The sequence below is a fragment of the Thamnophis sirtalis genome, unplaced genomic scaffold, assembly GCF_051295495.1.
Source record: "Thamnophis sirtalis isolate CommonGarterSnake01/CBP01778 unplaced genomic scaffold, rThaSir2_p1.2 scaffold_6, whole genome shotgun sequence".
Classification (NCBI taxonomy): domain Eukaryota; kingdom Metazoa; phylum Chordata; class Lepidosauria; order Squamata; family Natricidae; genus Thamnophis; species Thamnophis sirtalis.
The window spans coordinates 45039203-45053297 of NW_028261386.1; the positions used below are offsets into that span (position 1 = coordinate 45039203).

The 14095-nt window shown below is 40.2% G+C and overlaps 1 protein-coding gene across 1 annotated transcript in view; it reads right to left on the minus strand.

Moving 5' to 3' along the window:
- Positions 1 to 14095, minus strand: part of INTS7 (integrator complex subunit 7) — a 50734-nt gene that overhangs the window by 33770 nt on the left and 2869 nt on the right. The window contains exons 2-7 of the mRNA XM_087717753.1: positions 6284 to 6413; positions 5492 to 5638; positions 5107 to 5244; positions 3815 to 3861; positions 2513 to 2712; positions 1811 to 1933 (exon numbers count right to left, since the gene is read on the minus strand). Coding sequence (XP_087573879.1) covers positions 1811 to 1933; positions 2513 to 2712; positions 3815 to 3861; positions 5107 to 5244; positions 5492 to 5638; positions 6284 to 6413 — 785 coding nt within the window. The remainder of the gene's footprint in view (positions 1 to 1810; positions 1934 to 2512; positions 2713 to 3814; positions 3862 to 5106; positions 5245 to 5491; positions 5639 to 6283; positions 6414 to 14095) is intronic.

Genomic DNA, 14095 nt, shown 5'->3' on the forward strand with positions numbered 1-14095 from the left:
TTCCACACTTAAGAGTACAACAGGTGAAAATCAAGTAACTTCAGAGCATGTAATATTTCAACTGAGAGGAAAGGAGCCATCAAATAACTACTGTACATAATAGTTTCAGAGCTTACAGAATAAATAGATACGTCCTTCTACAGGTAACCCTCGCTTAACAGCCACAACTGGACCAATAATTCCATCATTAAGCAAAGTGGTTGCTAAGTGAACCCGTGACTGTGTTCGCAATATGGTCTTATTTAAGCTTTTCTTTGCTTTACAGATCCGTAAAAGTTATAAATGCAAGAATCGAACACAAAGTTACTTTTCCATCACTGCAATATCTGCAAATAGTCACTAAATGTAGCAGTGACTAAATGGTGATTACTTATAAGCAAAATAGGATTGAAAGCTAAGAGAGCCTGGAAAGAGATAGAGGGAATGAAATAGGAGAGGGACAGTTAAGACAAAAAAGGAAGAAAGGAAAAGAACAGGATGGATATACATGTAAAATAGAAAAATACATTGGTATTCATTGTGGGAACAGTAAACTAACACTCTTTAAATAAGCATGGATTCTGAAACTTTTAATAGAAAAAACTTATATCCACATTGATACTAAATGAAATTGTAATATTTATAAACAACTGGTTCTGTGAGTAAATAGGGCACAGATTATAGTATCTCTCCTATGTTTAATACTTTACATTACATTACAAAAAATGATTAAGAAAAAATAGTCTGGATCCCTTTCAGTCAGGATTCAGACTTGGGTATGAGATAGAAATAGCACTGATCACACTTTTGGATGATCTCTGATGAGGGCAAGATGGCAGCTGTGCATCCATCCTGTCCTACTTGGGCTCTGTGGCTTTCAATACCATTGGCCATGATAACCTTTCGGATTGGCTTAGAGGATTGGGAGCGTGCTGGTGGCTTGCCTCTTTTCTCTGGCGCCAATACCAGTTGGTGGGGTAAGTGGAGAAAAGATCCTCAGCCCCAACTATGTGGACTGCTGAGGATTCAGTGCTGTCTCCACTCCCATTCAACATCGATATGAGGCTACTGAGTGAGCTCATGTATTAAAGCTATCATTTTTGATGAAGTCAGCAATATTTTAAACTGTATTTATTTATCCTCCCCCCCAAAAAAAAATTCTGTGCCACTTTTGTCACTATATGGCATCACAGTGCTGAAGTTGTACAATGCAGGACCTCAGAATTTTAATTCAACAATAAGAAAACAATAGCTGCAGATCAGCATAAATAAATACAAAATTAAAAATCTCTTTTTTTAAGAGAAGACCTACATCAAACATGAGCAGAGAAATAACACATGTAGAATATGTTTGTATAGCAGGCAAAAAATTGTTGAAAAAATACACTGTTGTTTCAAAATTTATATTGACTTGATATATTAAGCAAACATTCATAAACACAATTCTATGCATATTTATTTATATGTAAATCAAATCATTTCCTGTCCAATGCAAGGACTTAGGAATGCAGCTTTTAATCGTCAATCCCAAAGCAAGCATTTCAGCCTAACTAGATGGATCAGATAAAAAATTTCAATCAGATGAGCTAATTCTATTTTATTGTAAAACTACATTGCAGAAACTTGCAGACTTGCAAGTAATTCTCCTGCTACCTCAACCCCTTTACAGCCAGAAAACTAGGGAGGGTCTCTTCTGAGCCTCCTGCCCTCCCACATTCTTGCAATGGGTTCAACTGCCTTTTATCTGATCATTCCCTTGGTTACATCTCTTTGTCCTGTCTCCCGAGGTCATCCCCACATACCGTTACAAAACATGATGCTGTTTATATACCTCAATGTTCTCGTTGTTCCAAGTATGTGGTGTCTTTTTTGCAAGCAGCTTTAAATCTTGGATAGCAAGCCTCTTTACAGCCTCTCTTCGATCATTCTTCATATATTGCAGTAAGAGTTCTATCTGTAAAAAAAAGAAGACTTTAAAATGAAATTTCATTTCATTGGATTTCTTAAGATAATGGCAATTACAAGCAAGTCTCCCATTCTTGGAACTCTACATTTTTTAAAATATTTTTTGTAATTTTATAATGTTTCACTTTTTTTTAATGTGAAATTATTTGGTTTTTAATGTTTTATTTTACAGTGGTACTTGTTAACTGGTTCCGGGAGACGTGATAAGTACTAAAAATGATGAGTACCAAACAAACCATATGACTTAATAAATGACCGTTTGTTTCAGGTGGAAAGAGTAGTGGGTCACAAGACAACCAACAGTGACACGTTCTAGTTTGCGCATCAAGTACCCCAAAAAATGCCGTATGAAGACAAAATTTTCGCATCAAAATGCATTGAGTACCACATTGAATGAGTTTTACAGCAGTTGAGTACCAATGTACTAATGTAGTGATTAAACTGTATGCCATCCAGAACCCTAAAATTTCTTCAACTTACCTAGAATGTTCACTTATTTTGTGCATCTAAAAAGTACATGCTTTCAAAGGAAAAACAAATCAGCAAAAAAAAAAAAAAGGGGGATTACCTGCTTGGGGATATCAACCAGAGAAGAGGCAGCAAGCAAGGTAAATGTGTGCAAAGTCACAATGACCATCTTAGTAGATGGATAGGATGTCACCAATTGTTGGAGCAGTTGTCGTGCACTGGAAGCCAGGCTGGCATCATGGTGCATATGCTGCAGAATGGGGATCAACTTCAATTTCAAGTCTACAGGAGTCACTAAACCTGTTTAAAATAAAATAGCTTTCTGTATAAACCATAATCAAATTGGGGGAAGGTGCCTATAGAGGTGTTATAGGACATGCCAGGATATTAGAAATGTGCATAGTGCTATTATTACAGGATTGCAGCTACAGGGCAATGACTATGCAGTTCAATTTTTCAGCCCACTGCTTCCACTAAAATTAGGACTGTAGGGGTGAAACAATAGGTATTCAAGGACACAGCCTACACTGTTGCTTGTGTCAACAGTGCACAATGTATACACATTTTGAGATATATATAAAACAATAATAATGGGTAATATAAACACCTATTCTAAAATGAGTTGGCAGAGTCAGTTACTCAGAAAGAAATGTTAGGGTTAAAACTAAATATTCTACCTTCTATGCGCCCAAGAAATTCAAATTTCCTCCTTGGATGCCCTCAGGTTGTGTTCGTATTTAGATACAAGCTGAAATTACCACATTCCCACTGTAAGACTATTCAATAATTATTTTACTGATAAGCAAGTTAAGACACAAGCCTTCAAATAAACATAATATCCACACAATTTACTATTCTCTCATGTGGTGTTAGAAACAGGTAATTTTATCTGTAATTTATTGAAATAAGCCAGCTTCATAAACAATGCTTTGAAGTTTAAAATGGATTCCTGTTTGCTCAGATGAAGTTAAGAAGCTTGCTTAATCAAAAATGGGCATTTTTTTCCTCATAGCCATTCTGAGTATGTGGAAGTTAATTTCCATTGTAAATTACTTGTGACATCTGAATCATACTGGAATTTTCTTCTTTCTCTAGGTCATGAAACTAACTTTTGAAGCAGTAATAAATAACAGTTCTAAAAAGCATTTCTACGATACTATATATCCAACTAGGTGATGAGAAGGTTTGTGAACCCTTCAGAACTATCACTAAGCAATCCAGAAATATGATTAAAGTGGACAAAACCCTTATCCAGCAAACCTTCACCCCTTTCATTAAACTGGCATTTCCAAAATTTTAGTTCAAAATGGAAATATTTTAAATAACAGAATTACCACTTTTTAAAAATTCTCTCAAAGGCACAGATATAAATATACAAGGAGAAAATTCAAAGGGTATATACCTTGAATCATTTCACTTATTTTGTTACATATTCCTCCTGCAAAATCTCTGTGAAGAAGGAAAAATATAATGAATCAAAATCAGAATAAACTCTGAAAACTCTGGCAGGCTCATATTTTCTTTTGCAGCATACTATTAGAGCTGATATTATTAGATTAAAGTTTGTATGTTTCTTTACAAACAAAATCAGTGTGTGTAAAACAATGAATACATCAAGAACACCAAAGAAAATGGTAAGTCAACCATACCAAATTGTTGCATGAACTGGACTTTGCATGTAGTTTTCCTACATTAAGCCTTAAAAAATAAAGTAGTTGACTATTTAGTTACATTATTCGTTCCACCTCCCTCTCTCTCCCTTTCTGCTTGTAAAGATAGTGAGAGATTACCAAGCTCCCAAGAATGCTATACTATATTTCAAGATTTGTACTGCTGCTACTACAGCAGAGTTAATGACTGTTGGCATTAGTGGTTTTCAGTGTTCAAAAAACTACAACTTTATAGTTGTACAGTACAAACTACTATGAACTATACTCATCTCTAAATGTTAGTATGAACTAGTGTTGGGCAACAGATAAGAAATTAATAAAATATTTCTATTCCTAACATTTGAAATATGTTTCATGAAATTTTGTGGGCTTTAGTTCTAAATAAGAATACTATTTCAGTCAAAACCACAAAATTATTGGTTTATATCTTGTTCATTTCCTATACGTGACTCAATCTTAATTAGCAGTGTAACATATAATACTGTATTTTAATTACAAAACAATCTAAAAACAAAGTACTGTTGAGCTTCATTCTTTTAATCTCCCCTTGCCACTCCTCTAAATTACACGGGAACGCAGCAGTGAAAGATCAATACTGGCTTCCCCATTGACTTTGCTTCTTAGCAGGTTGTAAAAGGTGATCATATGACCCCGGGAAACAGCAACTGTCATAAATATGAGTCAGTTACCAAGCATCTGAATTTTGATCATGTGACTGTGGGGATGCTGCAATGGTCATAGCTGTGAAAAACTGTCATGTCACTTTTTTCAGTGCCGTAAAATTGTATGGTCATTAAATGAACTGTTGTAAGCCTAGAGTTACTTGTACTAACATTTTTGCAAAAGTTGCCAAACTTTATTTTATTTTATTGTTTATATTTCATATCTCTAAACCACCCATCTCCCTCAGACAAAATGAAAAGAAAATGAATAAGAAAATAATGTAAGTAAAAGTCTATTTAGATTATTGATTAATTGCTTGCTATCTTGGGAACAAGGAACACATCTCAGGTGTTGTTCTTACTTGGATTGGGCAGAAAAATTGGCTGCAGCAAAAATGGCAGCTTCAACTTCAACGTTGTCATGCGAATCAAGGCTTTGGCGAATACTGTGATGTGCATTCTTCCTCTCAGGGATAATGGAAGCCATACTGCCTAGCATCCTGGAGAATAAAACAGAAGAATTCAGTATAAAACATTCATAACAATAAGCGATACTGTGGAAAAGTATTTTTCTTAATCCTATCTTAATTTCAACGCTGATTTTTAGATTTTGTTTTATTTATCAATTATATATTGCACACTGGCCAGAGCACCTCTTTGAGGGAGATGGGTAATTTAGAATGAATGAATGAATGAATGAATGAATGAATGAATGAATGAATGAATGAATGAATGAAACAGGCATACCTTAATGTGATTGCTCGAGCAACTGGATCATTGCTATGAATAACTGAGAAAATTCTTTTCACAAATTCATCCACGTTGAGGATCTTTTCCAAGTGCTTCTCACTTTGCTGGGTCACTTTCAGAACACAAAGCCTCAGGAAATTGTTACTGTTTTTAAAAATATATTTAATGTGTTAATTGATAATTGTACTGTTCCTTCCATGATCAATTTCAAAGTATTAGCAAACTTAATGAAAGAGTGTACATCAAATAAAATAGTTTCAGAATTAAATATATTTAAAAATAGTCAAAATTACAAATACATAATAACACATAATAAAGGGGGCTTTCTTCAGTTGCAAACAGTTTCTTGCTCATTCTATTCAAAAAATAACAGAGGTCCATAGAACAGGACCTCCACTAATAATTTTACAAATATTTTTTTTTCCTTTTAATGACTCCATAATCCCTTAAATCGGGTTGGAGTCGGGGCAACTGAATGGAGCTGAGTATTTACTGACCATCTGGCAGGCCCTTCCTGTCGCCAATGTGGAGTTCGCTGCAGATATTTTCTCATTGCACCCAAAGAGAGAGAAACTATCTACTGCTACCTAGTATTGAACTCACAGTCTCCTGACTGTGAGGCAAGAGCTCCACCTCTAGGCCACTGCACCACTCAATTTTACAAAGAATACAAGACTTAAAATGAAGAAGCCGATCTTCCAAAGCAGCTGAGAAAAGATCGCCATGGGTCAAATAAAAAACAATAGTTACTAGAGTACTAAAATTAAGAAACAAAACATATTCACTCACCCAACTCTGAAAACATCAGCTAGCTTTAAAAATGCTGAATTAATTAAAATTGGGAATGGATATTTCTGAAAGAGTCTTGGAAAACGGACAACAGCCTCACATTGTTCTCCCAACTTCCCAGATCGAAGACCTATGAACAAATAACAACACAGTACAATGTTACAGCCTACAGAATCAACAACAAACCCCCCAAAAGAATCATGATATTGTGTTCAAAATATTTGTCTAAGGCAGTAGTTCCCAAACATTTTCAGTCCACAGCCCCCTTGGTGCTACAAACTGATCCTCAGTGCCCCCCACCCAGTGGTGGAATTATTATTTTTTTACTATCAGTTCTGTGGGTGTGGCTGGGGGGGGTGTCATGTGATGGGGCGGGTTGCACGATGGAAGGAAGATAGTAATAGTAAAATTCAAAAATGTAACAATTAATTGCAAACAATTTATTCAAAATCCAATTTAAAAACATTTTTAGTTAATGTTAATTCAACAAAATTGTTGAACATGATCCAGCGATACCAGGTTTTCAAAGTCTGATAGTAATTTATCAAGAACCTTAGTAACTAGTAACTTAGTAAACTCAGTAAAATTTAGTAACCACTTCACTGTTCAGTAAATTCTGTGTAATTCTGCTTGATCATTCACACACACTGCTACCTTTTGTTTTTTTCAAAATAACAGGGTAGGGTGGGGGTAGAGAAGGAAGAAGACTTTGTTCTGTGGTATCTGCCATTTCAGAAATGCTCATTACACTGCTCCACATTATCAGTCTTTCTGTATTCCTCAATTTATTGGTGCCCAGCAGCTAGTAGTACTTATGGAGCTGTAGATGATACTATGGCAAAATACAAGCCTTGCAACTCATGTATACTCATACAACATAAGAGCGATGCCATTATCCAGATTTATCTGTGACAAAGGTCTCACTGTGCATAAATATCAAGATAGGAAGGGCACTTTATTTTAAAAAAACTGCAATGTTTTGACTCCATTTGGTTATAAAACATCTTGTTTGGATACTGGAACATTTAGACAGCATTTTCTTCTAATATGGGACGTTGTTCTTTCATAATTTTGTTTTGCTTTGTTTTTTCCTGTATGTTACAATATCCAACTTTAGACAGTAATTAGACCACTTTTTATTTACTTTTTTAAAAACAGTATATGTTGGAAATGCTTATCCCTTTTCCACAACATCTCCTATATTTCAGCCTTCAATGAGATTACTTTGCAACTCAAAGTTTGAGAAACCACCCCAAGTGCCCTTCCTCCCAGTCCTCGCTTTTTAAGGCCACCTCTACGAATGGAGAGAGGAGGCAGAGGGGGGCTAGCCTCCCCCCCCCTGCTGCATGTTTACCTGTGCATTTCTAAGGTGGGAGGGGTAGAGATAGGCGAGAGTGGTGCATCCGTGTGGAGCGGGTGCAAGAGGGATTGGGGGAGGCTCCATTGCACAGGCGCACCATGGTGCAATCCTCGCAGAGGCGGCTCACACCGCAGCCCCGGAAAGGGAGTCAGAAGTAAAGCCATTTATAAAAGCGTGAGAGGCACGATCTTGTGCAGTGACATCGCACTCACTGCGTAATGCAGCGCCAATTTCCAATCCCTGAAATGCAGGCCCAAGGACAGCCCCTTTCAGTCCCGCATCTCTTCTCCATGCACAGCACATGCAGTGTTGTATCAGAGGAGAAATGCAGGCAAAAGGCTCTTCTCTTCTTTCTCTGTCCCCCCTTTGTCTCCTCGGTCTGAACATGCTTGTATGCCTCCTGAATGAGTGAGCGAGTGGGCAAAAAATCCTTCCAGTCTTTGGGACGTTAGACTGAATTTCACCCCTGCCGGAAGTGCTCAGCTGACTGGTGGCCAACAGAACCCCAGGCAGAATTGCGCCCTATAAGGGGGCCACCTCCAGCACTCTCTGCCACCTCCCTTGCCTCTTAGCATCCCCCTGCTGCCCCCTTGCCTCTTAGCGGTCCCCTGCCGCCCCCTTACCTCTTAGCGCCCCCCCTAAGTCATCCCACTGCCCCTCAGGGGGTGGTACCACCCACCTTGGGAACCACTGGTCTAAGGGATCAACATATATCACTTGAGCATGAACTACATTTATAAAGCAATACATTCAGTTCATTTAATTTACAAACTCCACATAATTCAGTTCATTCACTGAAGAAACCTGCATAGGGCACAATTTTCAGCCATATCTCCACTGTAGAAGCCCTACAGCCGCAGGGGGGGGGGAATCCTCACTTCCACATGGAACCTGGTTCCCAAAGAATTCCCATGGAATTGCATTCAAAGCCTTTTCAACTAAAACATTTTTTGGTGGCAGCACCATAATCCCCTACCCGATTTCAAAAATGTGCATGCGGAAGCCAAAAAAGTGTATCACGTTTTAGGTGGCAGGTGGTTCCAGCACGTGCTGCCACGTCAAAATGCTTTCCTTCCCAGTTCCACAGTGCAACTGCAGGGCTGTGCACCCTCCTCCTCTGCAGACTTGCCTTTTCTTTTCTCCTGGCCAGCACTGTCTGCCAGGGGAGGCAGGGAGAAAAGCAAGAGGGCAGCAGGGTTGTGCAAGGGCGCAGGAGCCGGATGCGGACACAGGGCAGGCAGATCAGAAGCAGCTGGCTGATTGCGGGCTTGCCAGCTCAGCTCCTGGCCCACGAGATGGATCTAGGTAGGGGGAATGCATGCTCATTTTTGCAATCGGGGAGGAAAAAGAGCATTTCAGGTGGCGGGCGGTTCCAGGCTGCTCTGCTATCCCTGCAGCTTGGAAATGCCTGTCACCTGAAATGCTTTTTTTTCCTTTCTGATTGCAAAAATGGCTTTTCTCAGGACACTACATTGGGAAGTTAAAAACCTGGAATGGGATACAATCAAGCTTCTGAGATCGCTTTGCTGCCTGCCACCCAAAAACGCTGTTACTGTGATCTCTGCTGCCTGGAACTGCCCGAGAAGGGGCAGGTGAAGTGGGCTCTGCAGAGATCACTGTAAAAGCATTTTTGGGTGGCAGCGCAGCGAGCCAAAGCCTTTGAATCAAGCCTGATTGTACCCCATTCCAGGTTTTTAACTCTCCAATCTAGTGTCCTGAGAAATCTAGTGTCTCTGAGGCACCTCTCATTTGCAGCAGCAGGAGGAGGAGGGCGGCATATGCAAAAGCCTCTGAGTAACTGGGAAAGAAAGCCACGCTTGGAACCTGCCGAAAACCGCCGCCCGAAAAGCATAGTGGGGTTGGGAAGAGGGCTGTGAACAAGCCCGGTTTTTCAAGGAGGCAGTCTTGCCGGGTCGTCTTCTTTGGGCTTCCCTTTTGTTGCTCAGGTACCACCACGAGGAACCTTTAATCCAAATGGCAGGGATCCCCACCAATGTTCCCTCTAATTTTTTTTCAGTGTGAGCGGAAAAGTATAGTGTTTGAGCAACACATTTTCATACCTGAGCACCTGGATTTTTTTCATAGATGTCACCCAAGACAACGAAATTAGTGTTATTTGAAACTCAATTCTACCATGTAAATATCCATTAAGTAAAGAAATCTCCCTATACAGGTAGTCCTCAATCTACGACCATAATTGAGCCCAAAGTTTCTATTGCTAAATGAGACATTTGTTAAGTGAGTTTTGCCCCATTTTACAACCTTTCTTGCTACAGTTAAGTGAATCACTGCGGTTAAATCAGTAACCTGGTTGTTAAGTCAGTCTGACTTTCCTACTGACTTTCCTTGGCAGATGGTTGCAAAAGGTGACCCCAGGACACTGCAACCGTCATAAATATGAGGCAGTTGCCAAAGATCCACATTTTGATCCTATGACCATGGGGATGCTGCAATGATCATGTGTGAAGAACAGCTGTAATTCACTTTTTTCAGTGCTGATGTAGCTTTAGTCATTAAGTGAACTGTTGTAAGTTGAGGACTATACTTTCCCCCTTACTATCCAATAGTCTGCAGTGATTTAGCAAGTTATGAATAAATTACCAACTGATGTAGATTAGCAATTGGAGCACTTAAAGAAGCAAACAAAGAGGGGAGAGGAAGGAAGGGAGGAAGGAAAGAAGGGAGAGGGAGAGAGAAACAGAGACAGAGGGAGAGACAAAAAAGGAAAGAGGAGAAAGAGAAAAAGAAAGGGGAGAGGAAGGTGGGAGGATAAGAAAAAGAGGCAGAAAAAAGAAAGAGAGAGAAAGAGGAAAGGAAGAAAGAAGGAAGGAAGGAAGGAAAGAAAAAAGGAAGAAAAAAGGAAGAAAGAAAAGAGGAGAGTAGAGAAGGAATAGAGGCCAAAAAAGCAAACAAGGAAAAGTAGGGAAAAAACTTTCACTGGAAAACACTATTTTTCCATCAGTGCAAAACTTTCCTAAACAAGGTTAATTTTCTGGATTTTGACTTTCCGGTCCAGGTGGACCAAGAAGCCTTTATTTTCTTTTTCTAAAATCAAATAAAATCTGCAGAGCACCAGCACGCCATATGAAAAAGAATTTGTATTTGCAAGTAGGTTGATCACCAATCCATGACAAATAAGCTGAAATGCAATATTTAAAACATTCTTACTAAACAGCAGTCTGCCTTCGCTGGATGGCTTGGATCTCTCGCTGACTCTCCATGAAAGCACCGAGATAGAAACAGCCCTCCTGTGCGACATTGACAGTAGGGAGATGGGGGAGGGGTGCCTCGCCCTCTCCTGGGGAGCCCTGTCTGGGGAAGAACCCCCCTCCTCCGGCCTCGGGACCGTCGGTTTCTCCAACGGGTCTCCCCCCCTCCTCTGCCCCCGACCGACTTCCTTTTCTGGGCTTTTTGCAAATGAGCCGGACGCAGCCGAATCTCTCTGTGTGTGTATGTGTGTATGTGTGTGTGTGAGCGCGGGTTGCCCAATCCAGTTCCTCCCTCCGTAGTTTTGAACCTGGGAGGAACTGGTTTGGGCAACCCGAGAGCTCCGCCTGACGCCCGAAGGGCTTTGCACGAAGAAACGCGGCTTGAGGCGCAAGGACGGTCCTGGCTGTGGGGCGCAGGCCCCTAAAATCCTCTCTTTGGTTCCCTCCTCCTCCCCCTCCTTCCACAGCCTGCGTGACGCCCTAGGCTGAGAGCTGCTGCTGCTGCACAGCTGAAGGAGGGAGAGCGAAAGCAGAGGCGGGGCGCCAAGCTTTGGTTAAGGCAGGCAAGGGAAACCGCGAGCCGAAAGGAAGTCTTGCTGGGAAGACGCGGCAGCAGGGCTTTAAAGGGCTCCCCCCTCCCCAGCCAGCCAGCCAGCCAGCCCACCCAGCCCATTCTTCCCCCGCCACAACTGTATCCAACAGGCCAAGTTGCTGGGAGGAGAAAGTTTGGGCTGCAGGACATGAGATTCCTCTGGGGAGGTCCTTTGCGGGCGGCCAGTTCTAGCTGCCTGCAAAGGACTTCCCCACGTTTGCTATGAAAGAAATCTCTGCGTGGGAGTTGAAAAGTCCTGCGTGGGGATTTCTTTCCATGTTCGCGGCCGCGCAGGCGCGCACCTTAGAGGGAACAGTGATCCCCACCCCTCCTTGCCCAATGGGCCGTTCCCGGTCGAGCACAGTGGCGGCTATTCAGCAGCCCCCACATGTCTTTCTGTCCTTGCTGAAAAGAAGAAGCGAGCTGACTGCCACTCTTTGGGCTACTCCTTGGGCCAAGTGGCACTGCGTGGTCGCTGGTCAGAGAGAAAAAAATAAAGTGTGGAGAGGTATGTTTAGTCCTGCCCTGCCGTAGGGAAGGGTAAAGAAAAGCAGTTTGAGATTGATAAAAACCTTACCCTTTAGGAAAATCAAGCACCCACACATCACGTTTTTGCCTTCCTCAGCCCCCAGAAGCACTTTGCAAGCCTCCCAAACTCCCTGCATGCCTCGTTTTATAGAGAGTTTGGGAGGCCTGCAGAATGCTCCTGGGAGCTGGGAAGAGCAAAAACTTTTTTTTTTAATGTACCTCTTCAGTATCTTGGTGTGTCTTATACTCTGGTGCGTCTTATAGTCCGAAAAATATGATAATATATCAGAAAGACCCTTCCACTACACCTCCTATAGGGCTAGAAATAGAAATCTGATGTTTCTCCAACTGTTCCCAACTGGATTACTGTCATGATGCAGAAAGAATTCAGACAACGGTTGCCTCTTAAACCACTATGTAGCTGTATCGTTGTGATCACTTTATTCTAGTTGATGCACATGTATATTGTTGTTTGGTTTACTCTTTATCTTGCTAGTGTATTAATATTTACTAATAGTGCCAGTGTATTAATATTAGCTCTGGATTTTAGTACAGCACAAGAGCATCTACAGGTAGAATGAAGATCTGAAGGTCAAGACCTACATAACTACTAATCACTGCATATCAAAAGGGATGGAACAATCACAATGCCATGCCTGGCACCTTTTTGACACACAGTCCTTCCCTCAGCTTATGTTGTTGCTCCATTACATTCTGGGAATGAGAATGAGAGAGAGAGGGAGAGAAAAAGAAAGAGAGAAAGAAACAAGAAAGAGAAAATTAAAATTAAATGTTCCTAATAAAATGATTTCTGATAGTAGTTGGAAAAACCTGGAAAAACAACACGTCTCTGGTGATTGGAAAGGCCCAACAGAGACTTCATTTCCTTAGAGTCCTGCAAAAAAATGAAGTGGAACAACAGCTGATGACCTCTTTCTATTGATCCACCATAGAAAGTGTCCTCACATATTGTATTACAGTATGATATGCTGGTTTAACAGCTGTGGACAGGAAAGCACTACAGAGAGTGATCAATTCGACACAAGAAACCATTGGTTGCCCTCTGACACCACTGGATGACATCGCCAGATCTCACTGCTTTAGCAGAGTAAGGAAGATACTCAGAGATGATTCACACACCCTGGTCAGTGTCTCTTTGCACTTCTACCATCAGGCAGAAGACATAAAAATATAGCCAGCCGAACAAACAGGCTTAAAGATAGTTTCTATCCTTGGGCTGTGAGACTTTTAAATACAACCACAATTACTCCATGCACACGCTAGGTTTTTTCTTTTTCTTTCTTTTTTCGTTTCTGTTATAATTTTGCACAGTGAGGTTAAAACCAATTTTGTTGTATTTAAGTACAATGACAATAAAGATTATACTTATACTTATAAGCACTGACCACACATGGAAACCTTGGGCTAGATATCCGAAAACTGTCCTTTTTATTGTTTATACTTGTGATGATGGGGGAAATCATTTACTTATACATTTTTTCTTTCCTATATTATTTTTTCTTTCCTTTTTTTCTGCACTTCCTATTTTTCTTTTCCCTAATTTGTATTCGTTTTTTAATGTAATGTTTAATAAAATTATTATTTTAAAAAGCAAACTATCCTGTTTATATTCTGGTTTATTTTAAAGCTTGGGGCTTAAGAATTTTAAGAGTGATGTTATACTTTTAAAGAAGCAGCTCATAAACAGAAAAAAGAATATGAATCCATAATTCAGTTACATAAATTTGAAGTGATTCAAATAATCGTTGAGCAGTGATCTTTTACTCTCCATGCTCAAAAAATCCTTAACTCTTTGTATAATGCTTCATTCAAATTTCTGGCCTTTAGCTCAAAGGTCAAAAATATATTAAATCTTTGTTATTCATGTAACCAAAGTAAAGCTGGCAAGAAATGGTATGATAAATTAACCATTGCATCCAAATTTATTTTCTGTAAAACATTTGTAAAGTCCTCCCTTCTTGCTTAATTTTATCCAAGCATATCATATTTTTTGGAGTATAAGACGCACCTTTTTTCCTCAAAAAAGAGGCTGAAAATCTGGGTGCATCTTATACATCAAATGCAGCATTTTTTTGCCTCCCGCAGCCCTGTCCCCTTCACAA